Raw genomic sequence first — 22860 nt, 5'->3', positions numbered from 1 at the left:
ATTACAGGGAGTCAGGTGGTTTAGATCGGAAGGCCAGCACTTCCCCAGAAGTCATCCCTCAGATCCAGGTCTTATCAAAGATGTTGGTGCCACAGAAGCAACGGACCCCGCAGAGCAAGCCAAGCACTGGCTGCATGCAATATTTGGGGAATGCAGCTAGTCTCCCCCATTGCTCAAAAGTTGGCCATCAATGTCATTTTGACCATTTGTGGTTGAGTGTGTGGAAAACCCCTTGTGGATGTTAGCAAGCCTCTCCTACCTGGGCCCCATATTCCTGTACCGTTTTTCATGTTAGCCTCTAAACTGCCTCTTCCAGATTTAGCACTTGAGTTGAAGGTCTGATTTCCTCTCAGCCCCCGGAGCCACACAACAGCCATGTTGCCAGGTCGGGGATAAACATAGTGTTTCACACATGCATGGCACATGGTTGGCCAACCTTGTATTGGGTGTGAGCATCTACTATCTATAAGACTCACTTGTGGTGAGGCAGGGCCCACCACACCCACATCCTGAGTGGGTGATCTTAGGTGTGCGTGGTGACAGTAAACCCTGCGTCACAAGCTCCCATCTGAACTGGATGCCAATGGCTCACGTCCAGCATCCTAGCTACTCATGAAGGTGAGGTCCAGGGGATTGTGGTTAGAGGCCAGATGGGCAGAAAAGTCCACAAGTATCTACCTCCAAAAACAACTGGCAAAAAGCAGAGTTGGAGGTATAGCTCAAGGAATAGAGCTCTAGCTGAGCAAGCAAAGGGAGCAAGGGGAGCAGACTCTGAGTTCAAAACCCCATTTATTGCCCCCCCCCAAAAAGTGCCATGCTGGTGGGAAGCACCTGGCACAACGCCTGGTGAGTAGGTGTTTGATAAATGCTAGTGCTTACTTGTTTTAATCTATTCATTTGAACGGAGCACTACCCTACCCCCTGGCTATTCTTGAGAATAAAAGAACACAATAAATCATATCTTTTCTTGCTCAGGGGAGGGTGGGAGGGACAGGAGAGCATGTGGGTAGGAGGGTGGAGATTCTAGGGGACAGCTAGCCTATCATGGGGTTGTGGCTGTCGTTGATCCAAAGAACAGTGAGGACAAATGGCATGGAATAGCTGTGGGGGGGGGAGGTGGAGGGGTGCCCTAATGTTTTTCAGCTGTAGGAAATGAGACCCTGAGGGAGTTAAGCCTATGAAAATGGACCAACTACCTAGCACCAGTAGTTTATGGTACTCAGGAGACTGCGATCTGAGGACTGAGGTTTGAAGCCAGACAAAACTGTGAGACTCTTATCTCCAATTAACTAGCAAAAAACTGGAAATAGAGGAGTGGGCCAAGTGGTAGAGTGCCAGCCTTGAGATGAAAAAAAGCCAAGCAAGAGAGTAAGCCCTAGTGCTAACACACACACACACACACACACACACACACACACACACACACAGAAAAATAAGGAAGAAAGAAAGAAAAAAGGAAAGAAAGGGAGAAAAGAAGGAAAGGAAATGGACCAACCAAAGTAATCAACTACTTTGCTCAATTGGGAAATGTTTTTGGAAATATTTTGTTTCTCAGTTTCCCAAGTGTACTCTTGCTCCTAGTTTTGATTGGAAGAATGCTATAATGTGAACATCAATTTTATAGATTAAAAAAAATCCATTCATATTCACATCATCCTAAACCTCAGCAGTTTGGGTATCTGTGTCCTTGATAGTCCTGTCTATAAAAATCGATTATTCTGAGGACAACAATAACTTAGGCATTTAATCTCTAAACTGAAAACATGTATATCAATGGGCTAATATTCCACTTCCTCACATTTTTAGTTATCCCTCTGCAGTCCACCCCTCCCCACTGAAATAAAAAGAAAATGGCCTCTTACAAGGCCAGCATTTCCCCATGGCTGGTTTGTAGAAATTTCACATCATTCAGTAGATGAATCATTTTACTGTCCCTGTTCACCTTTGCACCTCCTTCTGATACATAATTTTTGTTCCCAGAGGCTGATGGTGGCCAAGGCAGGCAAGCTGGCTGAAGCATGACAGCTTCACTATTTACTATGTTCTATCTGTAACACGAGGACAGTAATACTTATCTGAGTTGGTGTTTTGAGGAGTAAATGAAATAATCCATCTTACATTATAGGAATGTGGGGAAAACGGTAATTACATTAATTTTCTAGGGCACAAACTTAAGTGGCTTAAAACATCACTAATTTATTTTCTTACACATGGTTCAGACCAGAAGTCTACACGTCAAGGTGTCAGGATTGAGTTCTTCTTTACCAGTACTGGGACTTGAACTCAAGACTTCATGCTCTCGCTCAGCTCTTTCAGCTCACAGCAGGCTAACACTTGAGTTGCACCTCCAATTTTATTTTATTTTTGTGCCAATACTGGGGCTTAGAACTTAGAGCCTTGCACTTTTGCTTAGCTTTTATACTCAATGCTGGGTCTCTACCACTCGAACCACACCTCTACTTTCAGCTTTTCTTGCTGGTTAATTGGAGCTAAGAGTCATGAAGATTTGTCTGCCCAAGGTTGGCTGCAAATCAAGATCCTCAGATCTCAGCCTCCCATGTAGCTAGAATTACAGGTATGAATCACCACCTAGTGATTGCTTTTTATTCCCCTACTATCGCTGCATCTTCAATTTCTGCTTAATTTACGCAGCCTTCTTTCCTCGATGAAAAATGTCTCTGTGTTCTCCCTTCTTACAAAGATTACAGTCACTGGGTTAGAAACCAACTTAATCCAATATGACTTCCTTTCAATTAAGCACATCCGTGTACCTAGGCTCTAGTTTCAAAGTAGGATACATTATGAGGCTCTGGGTGGATGCAAATCTTTAGGGGACATTCTCTATTCAGCTTACAATAGTAGCTGGTAGTATAAATCCATGAGCGAAGCAGGGGCTCTGGTTGCTGTTTTCAGTACTGACCGAGTCTCAAAGAACATCCTTGGGACCAAGTCTTTACTGGAAAAAACACACAGTGTCTCCAGTTGTCAAATTCCCCATCTGTAACACAGCCCAAGGCAATTCATGTGTCATCCTGAACTGCTTCTTTTCTCACCAAGCTGACCCTGTAGACCTGATGCCCCCAAACCTAGCATCCAACAATAGCAGGTAATTGTCCTTGACATTGCCAATGGAGGTGGAGAGATACACTGTGATTGTGGAGTTCTCTAGTCAGTTGTCCTCAGTTCTCAGGTGACCCCATTGCCATGGAGGAGTTGATTACCTTTTAGAAACTTCAGGGCCCTGGCAAGAGAGAGGACGCCATTACCCAACTAGATCCTTGCAAGAGTAGGCTTCTGTTTCCCTTGCCCTCACTCTTTGACGGACAGAAATGAGGAGAGAGGGGGGCAGGCAGAAGAAAGCAGCAGCTTTGTTTACAGAATGACAGAAGCAGATTTCATGGCTGTTTGGTGGGGCTGTTTCCTTGGCTCCCAAAGTCACATTACCATTCCCAGCACTTGGCAAGAGCCTTTGGTGCTGGGAGTGACCAGGGCCCATTATTACCCTGAACGGAAGCTACAGCCCAGGGTGTTAAGTTTCCTATTCCCAACAAAAAAGCTTTGTGTTTCTGCATCTTTGTATCTTTTTTAAATCCACAGGAGAAGCCCTACACCTGATTCACTTACCTGCCACCAGCAACGTGGCAGAGAATTCTCCCCCTGGGACTTTGGTACACACCTTCTCTGTGAGTCTGTCGGTGTCTGGGTCACCTGTGATGCCCACATTTCCCCTGATAATCAACTCAAGTCCCTTCACGGAGGCTGAAGTCTTCACGGTGAACAGCGTGGCAGGCACTGACTTTGAGGTAAGAGGCCTGTCAAGGGTGCTCCTCACCGTGTGCAGAGAGGCCAGCCTGAAGACAAGGAAGGCCCGGGGCTCCAGGCCTGCCCGCTTTTCTTCTGTTCTCCTCTGCTGAACTCCCTATCTTGTAAGATTCACAAGCCTTGTTTTGGAGTCCCCTGGTCTTTGGACTTCCTCTCCTTAATACAGTCCCCCTGAGCACTGTACCACATGTTTGTTTATGGTTCCTCAATGCCAAGAGCCTGTACCTCAAACCAGGTATCAGGTGAACATTGCCTAATTTAATGCATTGGATGGAGTAGGCTGGGTATTGATCTTAAAAGTCCAGCCCTGGAGGTGGGAGGTATGGCTCAGGTGGTAGAGCTCCAGGTAATAAGTGAAAGCATCAGATACTGAGTTTGAGTCCTGGTCTTGGACCAACGAACCAACCAACAAACAAAAAACACCAAAAAACACCAAATTTAAAAAAAAACCCTCAGGTTTGGGTGGCCTTCTATATACTGATTCTATTTTTTTTCTATGATTCTGTGGTATTTTTAGAAAGAAATCTAAAAAAAGGTTTATTTAATATGCAAGATATATGCCCTTTTATAAAAATAAAAACCTCTAAGAAAATGAAAAATGTATCTATAAGCCTAGGTGCCCCTCCTCTTGAATGTTTTCAAACCCAGTAATTGACACTGAGGAGTTTTCCCAAGTCAATCCTTCCCCATGGGACAGCCACCCTACCATTGCACCTTTTCCCGGGATCACCTTGGAAGTCTTCCACAGATGCCTTTGGGCCCAGGTGTCTGGAGCTACTTGGACTTTGGAATTCTCCTTCTTCTCCTTCCTCAATGGCCTGGAAACCCCACCCCACCCCCGCAATGGTCATCCACCATGCTGTTGGTCCTGACAATCCTCATAGGACCTAGTGGATTCAAGCTGGCCTGGTCAGGCTGAGGGTCATGCCCAGGGCATCACTGGCATCACTGGGGATAGGAAGAGTGCAACCCTGCAGAACCCATGCAGCTGAGGCCAGCATCCAGGTGGGTGACTGCGTTGTCTGCTATGCAAGGAACACGTGACATGTCAGTCTCCACCTCTGAATCTGGTGCTGCTGGCTCTGGCTCTACCTGTCCTGTCTACCCACCCTGTGGCACCTTTTCAGATGCTGCCTGTCTGTTCTCAAAGCCTTGTCAATAGTTCCCACTTACAGAGTACATCAGATATGCCGGACACTGTGGATGGTGCTTCGCCTGTGTCTGTGGCCATAGTCCTCAAATCAATCCACTGATTCTATTTTTTAGTATCTCCTCTTTTTCACCAACGAGGACTATGAAGCATAGAGAAATTAGGTGATTTGTCTTAGGTTGCATAGCAAGGAGGTAGGTAGCTGACTGGGACTGAAGAAAGAGCAATCTGGCTCCAAAGCTCTCATTATTTTTTTAAAAAGCTCTTTATTGAGATGTTAATTCATATGGCGTATTATTTTCCCATTTAAATGATATGTCAGCAGTTTTTAGTATAGAGGCATGCAACCATCGCCTCATCTAATTTTAGAAAATTTTCACTATCCAACATGAAACCATGTCACCACTAGCTGTTACTCTATTCTCAGCAGTCACTCGGTCTCCTCCTGATCCCAGGTCCCAGTCCCTAGTAAACACTAATCTACTCTCTGTTTTTTTTCTTTCTTTCTTTTGTTTTGTCGGTTATGGGGTTTGAACTCAGGGCCTGGGCGCTGTCCCTCATCTCTCCAGCTTGAGCCTAGCCCTCTACCACTTGAGCCACAGCACCACTTCTGGCTTTTTCTGTTTATGTGGTGCTGAGGAATCAAACCCAGGACCTTATGCCTGCAAGGCAAGCACTCTACCATTGAGCCACCTTCCCAGCCCTACTCTGTCTTTATGGGCTTTTTTTTTTTTTTTTGGTCAGTCATGGGGCTTGAATTCTGGGCTTGGATACTGTCCCTGTGCTCTTCAGCTCAAGGCAAGCATTCTACTGCTTGAACCACAGTGCCACTTCTGATTTTCTGGTGGTTAATTGGAGATAAGAGTCTCACAAACTTTCCTGCCTGGGCTGGCTTTGAACCACGATCCTCACATTTCAGCCTCCTGAGTAGCTAGGATTACAGGCATGAGCCACCGGCACCCGGCTTTATGGACTTTCTATCCTGGACATTTTGTGTGAGTGAGAACATCTAGAATGTAGTGTTTAATGACTGGCTTCTTTTACTTTGCCTAAAGTTTCAAGGATCACCCATGTTGTAACATGTATCAGAACTTCACTCCTTTTTATAGCTGAATAATATTCCATTATCAGCATGCCACATTTTGTATATCCATTCATTAATTGGCAAACATAAGGTTGTTTCCACTTGAAAGATCAGCCTCTATGGTCTACCTCCTTCAATGATGACAATGAATCTCCTTCAAATTGACCCAGAGGTTCTGAAGCACATACCCAGTTCTCTGTCAGAACACATTAATTTTACCATCATTTAAAATTTTACTTCCTACCGTTGGATAGAACTGAGAGACAACAAGTTTAACTATGTAGTCCAAGATTACATATTCATAAAAAGATGAAGGAAGAATTTAGCTCAGTTTTTCTGATTCCTAATACCAGGCCATTTCTTCTAGGGACCTACCTTTCCACATTCCATGTAATTCAAGCTAGGTGTTCAGTCAAAGAACTCTGTCTTATTCTTGACCTTTTGAAATGGCACATTTCTTGACCTTTCAACTAATCTAGGCTCAAGTAATCAACGGGCCCTTCTAGCACCTGGTTGAAAGGTGGCAGGTTTGAGATCTGACCCCAAGAATCCTTGTCAGTGACCCCCCATGCTGTGCTGGCTCACTGTTGCTCAGCAAGAAAGATGGGAAATGGTTGGGACAAAGTGGCTCATGCCTGTAATCCCAGCTACTCAGGACGCAGACATCTACAGGATGATTCAAGGCCATCCCAGGAAAAAGTTAGCATGACCCCATCTCAATTGATATGCTAGATGTGATGGTGAGTGCCTATGTGCCAAGTACCTAGACCTGAGGACTGTGGTCCAGGCCAGTCAGGGAAAAATGTGAAGCCCAATGAAAAATAAGAAGGTCGAAGGCATGGCTCAAGTGGTAGAGTATCTCTCTAGCAAGTGTGAGGCCCTGAGTTCAAAACAGATGGAGGAGGGAGGGAGAGAGAGAGGAAAGAGAGAGAAACAAAGGTAGAGACAAAGATAAAAACAGAGACAGACGCTGCTGTGGCATGTGGCTGATCCTGAGTAGAGTTCACTGAGAGCTGTGTTTAGTCAGAGAAGATTGTGTGGAGGAGGTGGTGAGTATTGTGTTTGGCTTCTCAAGACCTAGGCTAGATAGGAGAAGAGGAGGCAGCCACAGTTGGGAGTGAATGCATGTGGTGGAGGGAGAGCATGTTGACAGGTTCAAACCTCAGTACTGGCCAAAAAGAGTAGGGGTGGCAGGGCGTGTGTGTGTGTGTGTGTGTGTGTGTGTGTGTGTGTGTGTGTGTGTGTAAGAATCTGTTCGGAATCACATGGTGCTTATCCTGGCTAAAATATACTATAATAGAATACCACAGAGTGGACAATTTATGAAGAAAAGAAATTTGTTCCCCATTGTCTGAAGTCCAATACCAGATGTCTGGTGAGGGTCTCCTTGCAAAAGCAATCACATGGCAAGAAGAAAACTCAAGAGAGCAAAAGCAGGGATCAAGTCATAACCTAAAAGTAGAACTTACTTTCATAACAACTGACTTGTCAGCTGGGTACTGATGGCTCACACCTGTGATCCTAGCTACTCCGAAGGCTGGGATCTGAGGATCACAGTTCAAAAGCAGCCTGGGCAGGAAAACTTGTGAGACTCTTATCTCCAATTAACTAGCAAAAAAGCTAGAAGTGGATCTGTGACTCGAGGGGTATAGTGCTAGCCTGGAACAGCAATAACACCAACAGAAAAAAACCAGGAACAGCACCCAGGCCCTGAGTTCAAGTCCCAGCACTGGCACACACAAAAACAACAACAATACCCCAATTCTCAAAATAAGGGCATTTATGAGACCCAATCCCTTGCAGCTTACCCAACTCCTAATGTCTCACATCCCCACAATGTCTCAGTGGCAATTACATTTCAACCTGGGATTCTAAGGGACCATCAAACTATAGCCATATCTGAAGGGATCTGGGCCTTCTGGAGTGTCAGAGGCTAAAGTGGAGGCAGGGTGTGCCAGAGCGGTGAGCTAGATGGCAGGCTGGCTCTGCCCAGCCTCAGCAGGACCTACCGCCCACCCAACTCCTTCACTGACCACAAGGGATCCTGCTGGTATCGTCTCTAGATTCTGCTGGCCCTCCACCTCTCTCGGAGTTCCCCCCATCTCTCCAAAACCTTTATGGCTCAGAGGACAATGTTCCTGGCAACAGAAAAAATTCAGGGAAAAGGCACCAAAAAAGTGAACGGCATGTTGATTAAGTTAACATTCCTTGTTTATGCACATGCCATTCTTCTCTGATTTATTCTTGGGGGCAGCCTTCGGAAAATTAGAGTAGATTGACAGGTGAAAATGCAACCGTGATTTCAGAGGAGCACAGTACCCTTTCTTTTCTTTCTTTCTTTTTCTTCTTCTTCTATTTTTGGTGCTAATCCTGGGGTTGAATTCGGGGCTTAGGCACTGTCTCTGAGCTCTTTTGCTCAAGGCTAGTGCTCTACTACTTGAGCCACAGCTCTGCTTCCAGCATTTTTGTTGATTCATTGGAGATAAAAATCTCACTGACTTTTCCTGCCCAGGCTGGCTTCCAACCTCAGAACCTCAGATCTCAGCCTCCTGAGTAGCTAAGGATTGCATGTGTGAGCCACAGGCACTTGGAAGCTTCCTTTCTTAAGAAAATCCAACCGTATTCAGGGTAACTCAGTGATCTGTCTAGGGGCCAACACCAAGTTGTGGTAGATTTTGAAAATCTCAGGCTTTCTGTCTCTGGTCAATTACAGAAAGACATGTCCTGAATATTTTTCTTTCCTATGAAAGGCAGCATCGCACACGGGAGTCTCTTTTGTGAAGTGTCATGGGCTTCTCTTGGAAGGGCTAAGGCAAAACAACTCCAGACTGAAAGAGAAACAGTCTCCACAGGCTGGCTGTGGCTTTCCTAGAAAGGTCCCTTTGCAAAACACGTGCATACCAAGTAGCTTGCCGTTCGTATGGTTGCTAAGAGTTTTGCATTTTGTTATAGGTTGTCACCACTGGGAAGGAACCACTAGATTTCGAGACAGGACCACAAATATTTGAGTTGCAGATTTATGTGAAGGATGATGTTGGTGTCACAGACCTGCAGGTCCTGACTGTTCAGATAACAGATGTGAACGAGCCACCTCAGTTCCAAGGCAACTTGGCAAAAGGTAAAACACACCAGCACACTGGGATGCTGACAATGCTGCCCAGACGGTGGCATCAGGGAGGACCCAAGGGGACACCGCAGAACAGCACAAGTAAATAAACAAGCAGCTGTTTCCTTGGAAAAGGCAGCTGCTTAATGAGCAGGGGATAAATGAAACGGCCTCAGGCTCAGCCCAGCAATCATGCCATCCCACCCTTCACAGAAGCCCCCACATCTGTGGCTCCCTTGGTCCCCTCCCAGTTCTACGAGAACACTGAGGGCCAGGGACTCCTTGTGGATCTTTCTAGAGATCTTCTGATGGACCTTGCTTCTTGAGTATCTGCCACAGCTTAGGAAAAATGATAAAGAACTGGCACCTTGGAGGACTATTTAGAGCAACCCCCTGGCTTTGAACTCCATCTACATAGTGACAATCTCCAGGTTTTGTTTCAGCCCCGGTGTTCCCCTGAACTCCCCACCTAGACACCCACCTATTCTAGCCCACATCACTTGGATGTCAAATGTCTTCTCAAACTTAGTGTGCCCCAAATCAAACTCTTGATGCACACTCCAGCCCCCAGGTCACCCCACTCCCCGGTGTCTTCCAGTTTAGTCAGTGGCAACTCTAAGCTCAAACTCAGGTTCAAGACAGTCTGGGTCTGAGTTCTGATTCTGTCACTAAGTAGTCACAAGAACTTCATAACTTATTGAGGCATCAGTCTCCTCACTTGTACAGTGCCAATTGCACTAAAAGAGTAATTATGATATCTAGATATGGCTCATGCCTGTAATCTTAGCTACTCAGGAGGCTGAGATCTGAGGATCATGGTTCAAAACCAGCCCAAGCAGGAAAGTCTGTGAGACTCTTATCCCCAATTAACCACCAAAAGGCTGGAAAGTGAAGCTGTGGCTCAAAGTGGTAGATTGCTAGCCTTGAGTGAAAAAGCTCAGGGACAGTGCCTAGGCCCTGAGTTCAAGCCCTAGTACTGGCACACACTCACACGCAAACAAAATAATAATTGTAATATCTTCTATAACACTGTTGGCTTGCTATGAAGGTAAAAAGAGAAAAGATATGTTAATTCCTCATCACACTGCCTCCCCCAAAGAAAATTCCAGCAAGAATGTGGTGGCCCATCAGGTGAGGTTGCCTGCACCTCCCTCCCTGACTCCATCGCCAAGAACTGTGGTGCAGATGAAATCAGTTTTGGCCCCTTCCCTGAGCCTCCAGGGGTCTCTCCCACCATCTTCCCTCTGTTCATACTTGTGATGAGCCCCTCATCGCAGGCACCCCTTCCTGCTAGGATGCTAAGTATACTCCAAGGGGTTACCTTGGCAGGACTTGGGAATAACCTGAACATTAATATGACCCTGGATCATGGAGTATCTAAGGCACTGTGGCCACTCCCCAACTCTCTTCTCTCTTCACCAACCCTCATCCAAACAACAGCCCCCCTGCCCCAGGTCACTCTCCACAGAGATAAATGACACCTTCACACTTCATTAATTGCCATAAATGATCCGCTCCTACACTCAAGCTTCAGCTTTGACAGGGGCCCGTGGTGGAGTTCAGCTGCCTTGGACCCCATTTGCTTTATCTAATAGAATGTTCTGTATTTCCTTTTGAATGCTGGTACAGGCTTAGAGCTCTATGTAGCAGAAAGAGCAAACCCTGGGTTCATTTACCAGCTTGAGGCCTTCGACCCAGAAGACACAAGTCGAAACCTGCCGCTTAGTGTAAGTCTTCCTGGCAAACAGCAGAAGGGTTTGTCCCTGGGGGCCTTGGCACAGGAGCCTGGTGTCCAAGCCAGGTGGGTGTGGGCAGTGGCAGCCAGGGTTATATTCTGTCTACTTCCAGAGCCGGGGATAGAGTGGCTGGAATGGGTCAGGGATTCTGAAGACAAATGCCCCAGCCTAGAATCATGGCCCTGTATGACCTTAGACAAGTTCTTAACCTCTGTGAGCTTCAGTTTCTTCATGATAACACAGAAAGAATAATAGCACAGGATTATGAATATTAGATAACATATGTAAAGCCACTTAGCACAATGCCAGGCATGCCAAAATTGTTTGGTGTTTTAACATTTTAAACTGGCAAAAAAGAAATTAACCTGTACTGTTTTAAAAGGAAGTATCAAGAATATACCTACACCCAAAGCCAGACGCTAACATAGCCTTTACAAGAGTTGAAGCCAAACTGCTTGGAGCCAAATTATAGAAAAGAAAAGGAGGGCAGGGAGAAAGAAAAAATGAAAAGATAGAAAAAAGGAGTCCCAGGGGGCTAGATATGGGGTTCAGGTCTATAATCCTACTAGGGAGGCTGAAATTAAGAGGCTCTTGGTTAAAGTCCAGCCCATTCCAGTCAGAAGTTCACAAGATTTCATCTCAGCCAATAAACAGCTGGGCCTGATGGTGCACACCTGCCATCCCAGTTACTTAAGTATCAATAGGAGGATTGTGGTCCAGGCCAGCCCAGGCAAAAAATAATAATAATAATGAAAATGTTTTAAAGGGCTGGAGGCATGGCACAGTCCATAGGGTAGAATGCCTGCCGGGCAGTGCAAAACCCCGAGTTCAAAGCTCAGTACAAAAAAACAGTAGAGAGCTATCTGAAGGTACAGTATGAGACAGCTGGTGCGTCTTCTGTCCCCTTCAAAATTCACTTTCCTTAATGGAGCTACCAGGGGCTCTTGAACCTCCCCAATCCCCCGCCCTGCCATGAAGTCACTTAATTGTCTGGCCTGGATGCCCCTGCTCCTCCACCTGCCCTGACTGGTGCCCTGTGAACACACAGAAGCCAGGCAGCTCCATCTGGAGGGGCACAACGAAGCCAATTCCACCCAGTTCACCTTAGAGCAGACAATGCCGCTGCTCACAGGCCTTACCCAGAAGGGATGATCCAGAAAACTCTGGCATTTGTTCCTTCCTTTTATTCTTTTAAAAGAAAATTTAAAAGAATATGGTTGGAAAGCCGTGGATCTAGTCAAGATGCATTGTACATATAAATGGATATATTCAATTGAAGTCCCCCCTCATAGAAACTATTTGAGGACAATAAGCAAAAAGTAAACAAAAGAATGTAGCTGTACATTGTGTAGACCAGTACCGTTCAATGCTGGACCCACATAATCCAATAGAACCAGAAAATGAGGACTACATATCATATTCAATGTTCTGGTAGCCACAGTAAATTTCTAAGAAAACAGAAGACATTAATTGTAAGAGAGACTGCTTAACCCAATATATCCAACATATTTTCATTCTAACTCATAATCAAAATAAAGGTGATTGAGATATTTTACATCCTTCTTTGCATACCACTAAAACTTGCCTGTGTTTTACACTCGCAGCTTATTTGTGGTCAGACCCCCTTCATATCTCACCAGCACAAGGCTAGTTAGTGGCTGGTGTGTGATGCCCAGGTTAAGGCCTAGCTCTAGCTCCTCCTCCATGGGTGTCTTGAGAGGTGGATACAGGTGGATCAGGGATTCAAAAGTCGGCTTCATACAAAGAACTGGAGGTGTGGTTCAAGTGGTCAAGCATCTACCTTGAGTGAAAAATCCAAGCAAAAGCTCAAGGCCCTGAGTTCAAGCCCCAGTACTGGGCCTTGAAATAATAATAATAATAACAATAACAGGCTCAAACATAAAGAAAGGAAGGATGTTCTGCTTGTGAAGAGTTACATCTCCAGCATTTCTTCTTTCTCCCTGAAGGGTCTCCATCCCCTCTTACCCAACTCTTACCATCCCTCTCCCGGCCTGGCTTCCGGATGGCCCTGTGACTGGAGCAGAGCCTCCCTGGAGACCAGACATTAATAGGTTTCTCAGCTGGAGGCAAAGTGATCTAGTGCAGCCATCCTTCCATTAAGGGGCTTTCTCCAGCCCTTCTATTAAGGAAGGGCTTTGCATAAAATGAGGTGTGCTTTGTCTTCACTGGTGAAGATAAAGGATTAAATTAAAAGAGTAATAATCTAGCTGGTAGCTAGGCTAGTGGTAGAGCAATGAAGAAAGCATGCTTGGGCTGTCTTTGTGGCTCCAAGGACTGGAAGCCAGTCTAGCTTTTTGATCTTCCTGGGAGTAAAGTGATCATTATCTGCTCAACTTGGGCCTAGCAAAGTCCTGGCTGGGTAAGACATTGTTAGTTCATACTTGGGAGGGGAACTGAGGGTTTTTACCTGGTCGAGGTAGTTGCAGTGAGAACAAAGGTCTCCCGGCTGTCTCCTGCTCTTCTCTTTCTTCCTTGTTCTGGAAATTCTGCTATTGACCTACCTTTACCTACTTGAGTGACAGCACCCCCACAATACCCATCCCTGTACCCTACTTTCTCAGCATTCCTGGTGTCTGCCTCTGAACTCCAGAGTCATAACTGGAAGTCTTCACTAAAGGTATTCATCTCCAGGTTCTTGTTAAAATGCTCATAAAAGGAAAAGGCAGAGGGTCAGACAATCCCCATGTCAACTCTGTTGCTGCCTCCGGCTGGATTATTTTAGGAGAGACACACAGATGAGGATCATTGCCCTAGAGAGTAGCAACGCCTGAGTCATGCACCATAGGCCCATGGTGTCCATGGCAAAGAGATGTGATGCCCTCACATCTGCCGGGTTATAATATGCTAATACAAAGATCTGGGCCAGACACTGGTGGGTGGCTCATGCCAATAACACTAACTACTCAAAAGGCTGAGAGCTGAGGATCCTGGTTCAAAGCCAGCCAGGGCAGGAAATTCCTCGAGACTCTTATCTCCACTCAACCACCAGAAAACCGGAAGTGAAGCTCAAGTGGCAGAACACCAACCTTGAACAGAAAAAGCTTAAGGGACAGACAGCATGCAGGCCCTGAGTTTAAGCCATAGTACTGGCACACATACCAAAAAATAAATAAAAATGGGTTTTTGTCAACATGTTTCCTTTAACATTTACGTACTTGTCTGTAACCCACTTAACTTCACCTTCATAGCCATAACAACCCAGAAAAGATCTGGGTTAGGACTTGCTGTGGGCAGTAGGCTTCCTTCCCTCTTCTTCCCCCACCCCCTCACCCCCATACCCCCATACTGGGGGAGACTTGCAGCAGGACTGTGGCATTGCATGGTATGGACCTTACCATCCCCCAGCTGAAAGATCCGGCTGTGTGCTGTGGGCCTCTGGGGAGGGGATGCTAGGGTCCTATGCTCACAAGCTTAGAACCTCTATAGCACTCTCTGGACTTGGGCAGAACAAAGGCTCTCCTGTCCTTGGGACATTTGCTCTTGTGTGTCCTGGGAGTTGACTGCTCTGTTCGCTAGGAGCTGGGAGGCTGAATCACTGGTGGGTGACTCTGACTGCAGTTGGCGGCCACCCAAATATGACATGTCCCCCGTATTCCCCCTCCGCACCCCCTAGTGGACACTTCTAGAAACTGAGCCAGTTTCCTGTCACCTTTTCCTTTTCCCTACACCAGAGGCCCACAGACAGTGAATGGGGCTGGAAGTGGGGGCTCCTTGGCATCCTAAAGAAGCCTTTGTGTCCAAGAGCTGCAAAGTGGCTGGGAACAAGGAGCCTGGGAGGTGGGGAATCACGGGGGCAGCGGGGGACCAGAGAGCTGGTCTGACAAGCCTCTGGGAACTGAATTGATCTGATGACTCAGGACTTTTCTCAGCCAGGACTGGGGCAGAGAGGGGGCTGTGGGTGCTTTTCATTCTATTTAATTTCTGTTTTCCAAGAATGAATATCAGGGGAGCAGATTTGATTAAACAAGCCTGTAGTACGGGGGAGAGAATGCCAGGTTTTACAGAAAGCCTTACTGAGTCGCTGGCAAATGGCCCACATGACACAATATTTTTAGTCTATGGATATTAGCTCTTTTCTAAGTACGTAACTTCCATTCCTATGAACAAAGCATGGAGGTTCAGGGGGGGAAAGAAATGAGCCTAGAGCTAATTAAACAAGAAAAAAGATTCAAGATTCCAGGAAATCAGCCTCTTTGTAGAAATTGAGGAAAATGCCAGTGACCCTAGTTCTGTGGTTCCTTGTACCATTTCTATCTATTGCTGCTTCCTCCTTCCTCTCCTCCCCTGCCCTCTTCCTCCCTGCCTCTCTCCTCTCCTCTCCCCTTTTCTCCTCTCCTCCTCTCTGTTCCACAGAAGTTCTTGAGACTATAGACTCAATTGGAGGCTTCAGAGCCAAATCAAGCTTTACCACATCCAGAGTTTTACAAAAGGTTTGGTATGTTTTTTTAAGATTCTTCTAAGGTGGGATGTCAGTCTTTCATGAATGGGGAAAGAACAAGGAGGAAACCTCAAATATTTGTGAGGTTTTACAATGAGAACTTGGTATGTGCTCCCCCTCCCCACCCCGATTATGCACTGAGAATGTGGTGGCGAAAATGAAGACAGTCCCTTAGAATCTGACTTTTCTTTTTCTTTTTCAGACTATGTAGCTCAGGCTAGTCTTGAACTCGAAGTCCTCCTATCTTTGCCACCCAAATGCTAGGATGACAGGCATGTACCAACATTCCTTCCTTCACTCCCTTCCTCCCTCCTGTCCTTCCTTCCTCCCTCCTGTCCTTCCTTCCTGTCCTTCCTTCCTTCCTTCCTTCCTTCCTTCCTTCCTTCCTTCCTTCCTTCCTTCCTTCCCTCCTTGAGTTTTGAGGATCAAACCTAAGGCCTTGCACATGTTAGACAAGTGTTCCACCACTGAGCTAGGATTTTACATTAGAACTGGACAGAAGCTAACAATGTTGTGGGCTCACTGAGGGCCAAGCTCTCTGGCAGCCCCTTACACAGGCTGAGTCCTGTTATTCTTTGCACAACCACACAGAGCTGGAAAGTGATGAAACCAGGATTCGAATCCAGGCAGTCTGGGTCCAGATTCACCGAGTCTGATTTCTACCCCCGGTTGTGACTCACATGTTCCAGAAGGGTCCGAGCCTTCCTTCTCTTTCCCAGGACATCCCATCTTTGTCATCCTAGAGCACATCTTCCCTATCATCTTTGTCTGTTCCCTTGGTCGACCATAGCCTTGGGAGAGGCAGAGCCTGACATCATCCAAACACATGTGGAGATAACCTGATTCAGGTACATAGAATAATGTCCCTCATAGGTCTCTAAAACCTTCCTTCCAGCACCTTTGTCTTGGGCATCTGATTTATAGATGTGTGAGGACTTCCTGCAGGGAAGGCTCAGCTTAGAGATGTAAGATTGCTTGGTGTGTGGGCAACTGCAGGCCCAGGCAATTGCTCCCCAGGCTGGGAACCCAAGAGTTAGTGGGGAACTTGGAATGTAAACACTATGTGTTGGGTTTCTGCCAAGGTGCTTATACAATTTGAAGGGGGCTGGGAGAAGGATGCTTCTTGGCACTGCTCAAAGATTTCTTTTTCAAAAGGAGAAGGAAACATCTAAATGACACAACCAGAAAGATTTGGTAAAATAAACCTATGGACTAAAATGCTGTGCCATTTAACGACCTAGGCTATAAAGTAAGATTTAAGACTGAGTAAATGCTCAAGATACAAATGAAAGGAGTGAGATTTTATCGTTTTGATTAGAACATCATCTTAAGAATTCGGAGGCTATTTCTTTCCTTTTCCCAGAAAAGAAAGACGGTTGTTCACTAAAATGATGAGATGGTATAAGGGACAGATACTTTGCTGTTTTTCTCAATTTTTGCATAAAATATATTCATGACAACCAGAAAGAGATTATTAAATAACAAGCTGAAAGTAAACATTGTAACAAAAAGGTTTAAAGACCTTATATTGGCCCCAAAGAGACCCTTTCTCTATTTACTGTGTCTTTTCTTCTGGTATTAAGGACTCCACAACAATCACAGAGCAAATTGGTAGGTTGGAAACCTTGTCGGTATCTCTTTGTTTCTAGGCTTCAGCGGCTGTGGCTCTGCTTCCAAAAACCTCCACTGATTATCTGATTCAGAGATCTAAGTCCTTGAGGATAAATCATCTCCCATCCTACTAGAAAATAATGAAAACTTCTCACCTTAAAGCTGTCTGGAAGAAATAGAAACATCCAAGTCTCAAATGTTGTAGTGGTCTTTCATATTTTACAGTGAACATTTTCATTTAATTCCCTGACAAAACCAAGGAAAAATTGGTGGGATTATCCCTGAAGTATAGGCAAGGAAGAGAATAATCCTAGATTGTGCCAAAGACTAGGTATTTAAATCAGGACCCAGCTCTTCTGACCTGAGACCTCCCCATAGTTTTCTTGACCCTATTATGGAGGAAGGAAGCAATCTTTTTGTTGTTGTTGTTGTTGTTTTGGTCTTGAACTCAGGTCCTAGGCATTTTCTCTGAGACTAGCACTCTACTACTTGAGCCCTAGCTCTACTTGGAGCCATGATCCTCAGATCTCAGCCTCCTGAGTACTGAGGATTACAGGCATGAACCACTGGTACTTGGGTGAAGGAAGCAATCTTGCTGCGCACCCAAGGGTAGCAAGGCTGTGGTCCTCCTGGGAGATAGCTCCTGGTACATGAGCCTGTATTTCTATCATACCAAGGGAATTCTGGCAAGGAATTGTTGAAAGAGCTGGACTCAGCTTTGGAGGCCAAGAATAACAATATTTCTATCTACCCAAGGACTTGCTCAGTGGCCACATAGAGTAGCACTGGTATTTGTGGGCATAGATTCCAAGAAATAGCTGTTCAGGTAAGACTGAGGATTCTCAGGATGCATCAAGTTCAGTGCTGTGCTGCAGATGCTTGATTCATTTTTCCCACCAGACCACCCAACTTCTGCTAAAGACATGTTCCCTTTCAACAAGTGTAAGAATTTCACTTTATCACTTAAATGAAGCACATTCATTTTACCTCGTTTGGGACACCACTTGCTTTGGGGGAGGTGTATTTTTATATAAGGAAGGGCAGAAAGACACTTGCCAGATGACACAGTGAATTACACATGTGACCCCAGCACAGGACTGACCAAGAATTCCTCTGTATCAACTGAGTTGTGTAATACCCTCAGTCACTTTGACATAGTCCTACTACCTTACCGAATGTGTGGTAGTATGGTCTAACCAAAATCTGTTGAAAACTAAGAAACAGAATCAAAGCTTGAAAGTTATGTGGGAGCAGACATGAGACATTAGGGGTGAGGAGACTGGATTTGGAGGCAGAGCCTGCCCAGGCCACATAGGGCCACTGGCAGTCGCTGAAGGGGGGATCCAAAGGCACTGCTCAGGGCCAGAGGCTTAGACCAGCAAATCTCAAAGCTGTTTGATTCTGTAGTCATTAAGTATGAAAACTGTCCATTTTTACTTCATCCTGACTCATTCAAAATGTCCTTGGGCTAGGCGCCAGTGGCTCATGCCTGTAATCCTAGATGTTCAGGAGGCTGAGACATGAGGACTGTGATTCAGCCTGTGTAGAAAAGTTTATGAGACTCTTATCTCATAATTAAGCACCCAAAAGCCAGAAGTGGAGCTGTGGTTCAAGTGGTAGAGTGCTAGATTTGAGCAACAAAGCTCAGGATCAGCACCCAGGCCCTGAGTTCAAGCCCAGGACTGACATAAAAAAAAATGTTCCATAGGCCAAGAATAAAAGTTGGAATCCAAACAAACACATCTGGGAGAAGATGAAATGGGCACACTGACAATTTTGTTGTTCTCCCCCCCCCCCAACTTTTTTTAAAAGTACTTCCTGATCTCTCCCTCAAAAAACTTCGGAATGTCTGCTAATGGCACCCTCTTCTCTACAACAGAACTGGATTTCGAAGCAGGACACAAGAGGTAGCCTTGCTAATGACCTTTCCTGATGTATGATTTGGGGAAGGGACAAGAAAGTATGAGAGAGCAGCTACCTGGGGCCAGAGGGCAGCTGGGGTCCTGGGTGGCCTGCTGCCACTCTGAGCTTAGTGACCAATGAATCCAGGGAGAATGGGGAAGAGTTACATATCTGGATAGCACCTTCCTGACCTAAATCATTATGTCCAGTCACCAAGAAAGACAGTGTGGACAGTATTGAGGTCAGAGTGCTCAAGCCCTGTGTGGTTTAGAGGAGGCAGAGCCTGGGGAGAGATTGGGGACTATGAGGAAGAGAGCGGGACCAGCAGGCCTCTGGTAACAAGCCAGGCTTGGAGATAAAAGCCATAGATGGGCCTTGGGCGAGTTAGTACACAACTAGGGGAAATAGGGGATCAGAGGATAGCTCAGTGGCAGAACACTTGCCTACCATGCCTGAGGCCCTGGGTTCTGTCCCCAGCACTATATTTAAAACAACAACAACAACAACAAAAACATGTGCTGGTATCTCACACTTGTAATCCTAGCTACTCAGAAGGCTGAGATCTAAGGATCATAGTTTGAAGCCAACACAGGTAGAAAAGTCTATGAGACTCTTATCTCCAATTAACCAACAAAAAACCAGACGCAGAAGTGTGACTCAAATGGTAGAGCACCAGCCTTGAGTGAAAAAGCCAAATGAAAGGTGAGGCCCTGAGTTTAAGTTTCAGAACTGATGCATGCATGCACACAGACACAGACACAGACATAGACACAGACACACAGACACACAGACACACAGACACACAGACACACACACACACACACACACACACACACACACACACACACACACACACTCCAAGGTGCTTCCTTTCGAGTAGGTGGGACTGGCCCTTTTAGAACATTTGAGGTGCCAGGAGGCAGAAAGTGTGACTTGGCAGCAGTGGCTGTGAAGAATAGCTTCAGGCTGAGGAATGAGGGGGTGGGCTAGGGAGGGAAGGCAGGCCCAGCAGGTGTAGGAGGGGCCCGCATGGGGATGGACTAAGGGGGGGGGGTTGCCTCATTCCTCCCATACCATCTGAGGCAGTCTCAGCAAAGCTTGATTCTCTCCTTGGAATTTCCCAACAGTTTCCACCTGGTTGCGGGAGTGAGGGACAGCGGAGGCCTCCACGCCTCCACAGTGCTGCAGGTGACCGTTGTGAACATGAATGATGAGATCCCCCGCTTTACCAGGTAGGCCTGAGGGCAGGCAGAGCAACAGGACAGAAGGATGCCCTTTGCTCCAGCCTAAAGGAGACACAGAGGCATGTGATCTTCTGTGCTTTTCTCTCGGAACTCCATGTTTCACCTTTGCTCCCCTGGTTACTGCACCCCTACTTTCGCACACACCGTGGGGTTGTGGGTATGGTGTGGGAGGGGTGTGGATTGGACACCATGCTTCTGGTGTATGGCTTGCCATGGCATCTGTGAATACAGAGCAGGTCGATGCATAATGAAGGGATCCAGGTTAATAATAGCAGAATTCTCAAGTGTACCCCTTCAGTCAAGACGCCATAAAAGCCACTCTCAGCAGTCAGTCATCTTCACACAGAGGTCTGTCTGCATGGAGCCTAAGGCTCCTGCACGCAGCAGGGTGCACCAGAGTTCCTTCCTGCCCTTGTGGATGGAGAAGGACATCTGGAGGGGAGGTGGTTAGATGGGCTCCACGGGCAGCAGAGGTGAGAAAGGTCAGCGCACGTGGGCTGTGGGAGTGGCCTGGCACTGTGGGAGAGGCCAGGCTGCTGTAGATGGGATTCTGCACGAGCTAAGGAGCCCTCCCTCCCCCAACAACCTGGCTTTCTGATGACTGCTGTCCTACTCCCTGAGACAGAGGCAGGACCAGCCACAAGGAAAATGGCACAATTGCTTTTGTGGGATTGACACATTAATGGCTGTGAATAAATTCCACCTGGGATACTCAACTAGAAAAAAAATCCCTTTGGATACAATTATTAGTTGTCAATTTAAAAAGAAAAAAAAATATTTTAAACGCTATTAGGCTGAGCCAGGTGTGATGGTCCAGGCCTAGCATCCCAGCACAAGGGAAGCTGGGATAGGAGGTTCTGTAAGTTCCAGGCCAGCCTGAGCTACGTAGTGAGAACTCCATCTCAAAAACACAAAACCAACACTCTGAACCAATAACCAGAAAAGAGCCATAATGCCTGAAAGGAGATGACAGACACTTGTTAAACATTCTAAGGTTGGGAAATAGTACAAAGGCTGCCTCATTCCCAGGCTTACCTACTGCAAAGAAGCTTCTGGATGTTGACACTGTCTACCACCCCTGGCTGGGTGTCCATGTGGAGGCAACAAAGCAGATAAACTCTCACATAACATTTCCCTTGGGCTTCTACTGCTATGGTGTTCTGGAAGCACAGACCAGGCAGGGTTTAAGTAGTTGTGCAGACCAGCCCAGACTCACATTCAGGTACTGGCCCCTGGGGCTCTGTGGATTCATCTCCCCCACCACTCCCTTCCTTCTCATGAAGATGCTGGTCATGGGGCTGGAGCCACTAAATTCTTTGCTGCCCAGTCTGCCAAGTGGAGAAGCAGAAAAATAGGATTGCAAAGGGGGAAAATAAGTACCTCCCCCACCCTCTGGGCAGAGGCAAGGCTTGGAAACCATCTGGCTTCAGCTTTGCCTATTTAAATGCAGTAAATTGACCTTAGCAGGGGGAAAACAAGATTTTGGCTGGTTTGGGAGTCACTCAGACAGAGGTCAGCCTGGGGGGGGGGGGTCTCACATTTGGTTTGCAATAGGACTCTGTTAGGAGCTGTCACCATACTGAGACCTGGCTTGTGTGACTGTCTGTGTTCATGTCTGTCTGTGTGTCATGACTGACTTTTTTTTTTAATAACTTGACAGTGTTCCATAGAGGGTGGCCAGGGTGTGTCTGTAGGAGCCTTCACTCTGGAAAGGGGACTTAGGGCAGGATGCTCCATGACTCTGTCCAGGCTGTTCAGTTTTAGGCTTCTTCCTCAGCTGTCCATGGTTTCCAAGGCTCCACCAGGTCAGACTAGGTGCTATGTTACCAGCTTGCATAATTCCCTTGGAGTTCTCATCTTCCCCTCTCCCCCTCCCCCATGAGCCAGTGCTAGCACCAACTAGAAATCATTTAATTCAGGATCAGAAAATTAAATTCTTGGGCCGATTCAAGCTGACTGGTTGTGACACAGCAATAGAAGATGCAGAAACAGCCGTTCTCTCTCTCCTACTGCTTAAGCCCTTGCACCCGCGCACACACACAGCCAGTGCCATTTTGGTGGTTGAAATGTCTCACTCTTTCATCCCTGGGTGGTGACAGATGTCTGAGTGCTTTGTGGACGCTTGTCGCTTACACTGGGACTCTGTCATTATTACAGGTGAGTGCTTTATGATGAACAGTACCTGACATACCCTTCGTGTGAGTCACTGCTTGCTATTTTCTCAGCACACTTTACTTCAGGTGTTAGTGGCTAGGTCTTGCTCATTTTCTTTGCATTTGGTCAGAGCCCCCATTTTGCTGGTGCCTGGCAGTACTGGCATACTTTAGGCCCTTACCGAAGACTCACTCATAGGGATACAGCCATCTTAGTCAACCAGCTTTCCTACCTTTGCCTGTGAGTGTCACCCTTGGCTCCCCATTTAGTCTTCGTCTGGGCTCTGATCAGGGGTGATGGGGAAAATAGGGAGCTAGAGGGAGCAGGAATGCGAATGAAATCAGCTTCATTACATGTACTTTGGGTTAATCTTAATTTTGTCAGACCTTTATGTCTGAACAAAGTGTGCGTGTGTGTGTGTGTGTGTGTGTGTGTGCGCGCGCGCGTGTGTGCGCGTGTGTGCATGCGCACATGCTTTTGCCTACGGGGCCTTGAACTCAGGGTCTGAGCTCTGACTGTTAGCTTTTTAACTTAAATCATAGCTCCATTTCTGGCTTTTTCATGGTTAATTGGGAGATAAGTGCCTTTTCTG

At 46.4% G+C, this 22860-nt stretch overlaps 1 protein-coding gene across 1 annotated transcript in view; it reads left to right on the top strand.

Moving 5' to 3' along the window:
- The window catches only part of Cdhr3 (cadherin related family member 3), a 61796-nt gene that overhangs the window by 5550 nt on the left and 33386 nt on the right, over positions 1-22860 (top strand). Inside the window, exons 2-6 of the mRNA XM_069996253.1 lie at positions 3598-3803; positions 9009-9174; positions 10792-10889; positions 18781-18875; positions 19998-20102. Of these exons, the coding sequence (XP_069852354.1) occupies positions 3598-3803; positions 9009-9174; positions 10792-10889; positions 18781-18875; positions 19998-20102 (670 nt within the window). The remainder of the gene's footprint in view (positions 1-3597; positions 3804-9008; positions 9175-10791; positions 10890-18780; positions 18876-19997; positions 20103-22860) is intronic.

Source organism: Dipodomys merriami, unplaced genomic scaffold (genome assembly GCF_024711535.1).
Source record: "Dipodomys merriami isolate MVZ:Mamm:240054 unplaced genomic scaffold, mDipMer1.0.p SCAF_5, whole genome shotgun sequence".
NCBI lineage: Eukaryota > Metazoa > Chordata > Mammalia > Rodentia > Heteromyidae > Dipodomys > Dipodomys merriami.
Note: the sequence above shows the minus strand (reverse complement) of the source record. Positions and strands in the feature narration are given on the sequence as shown.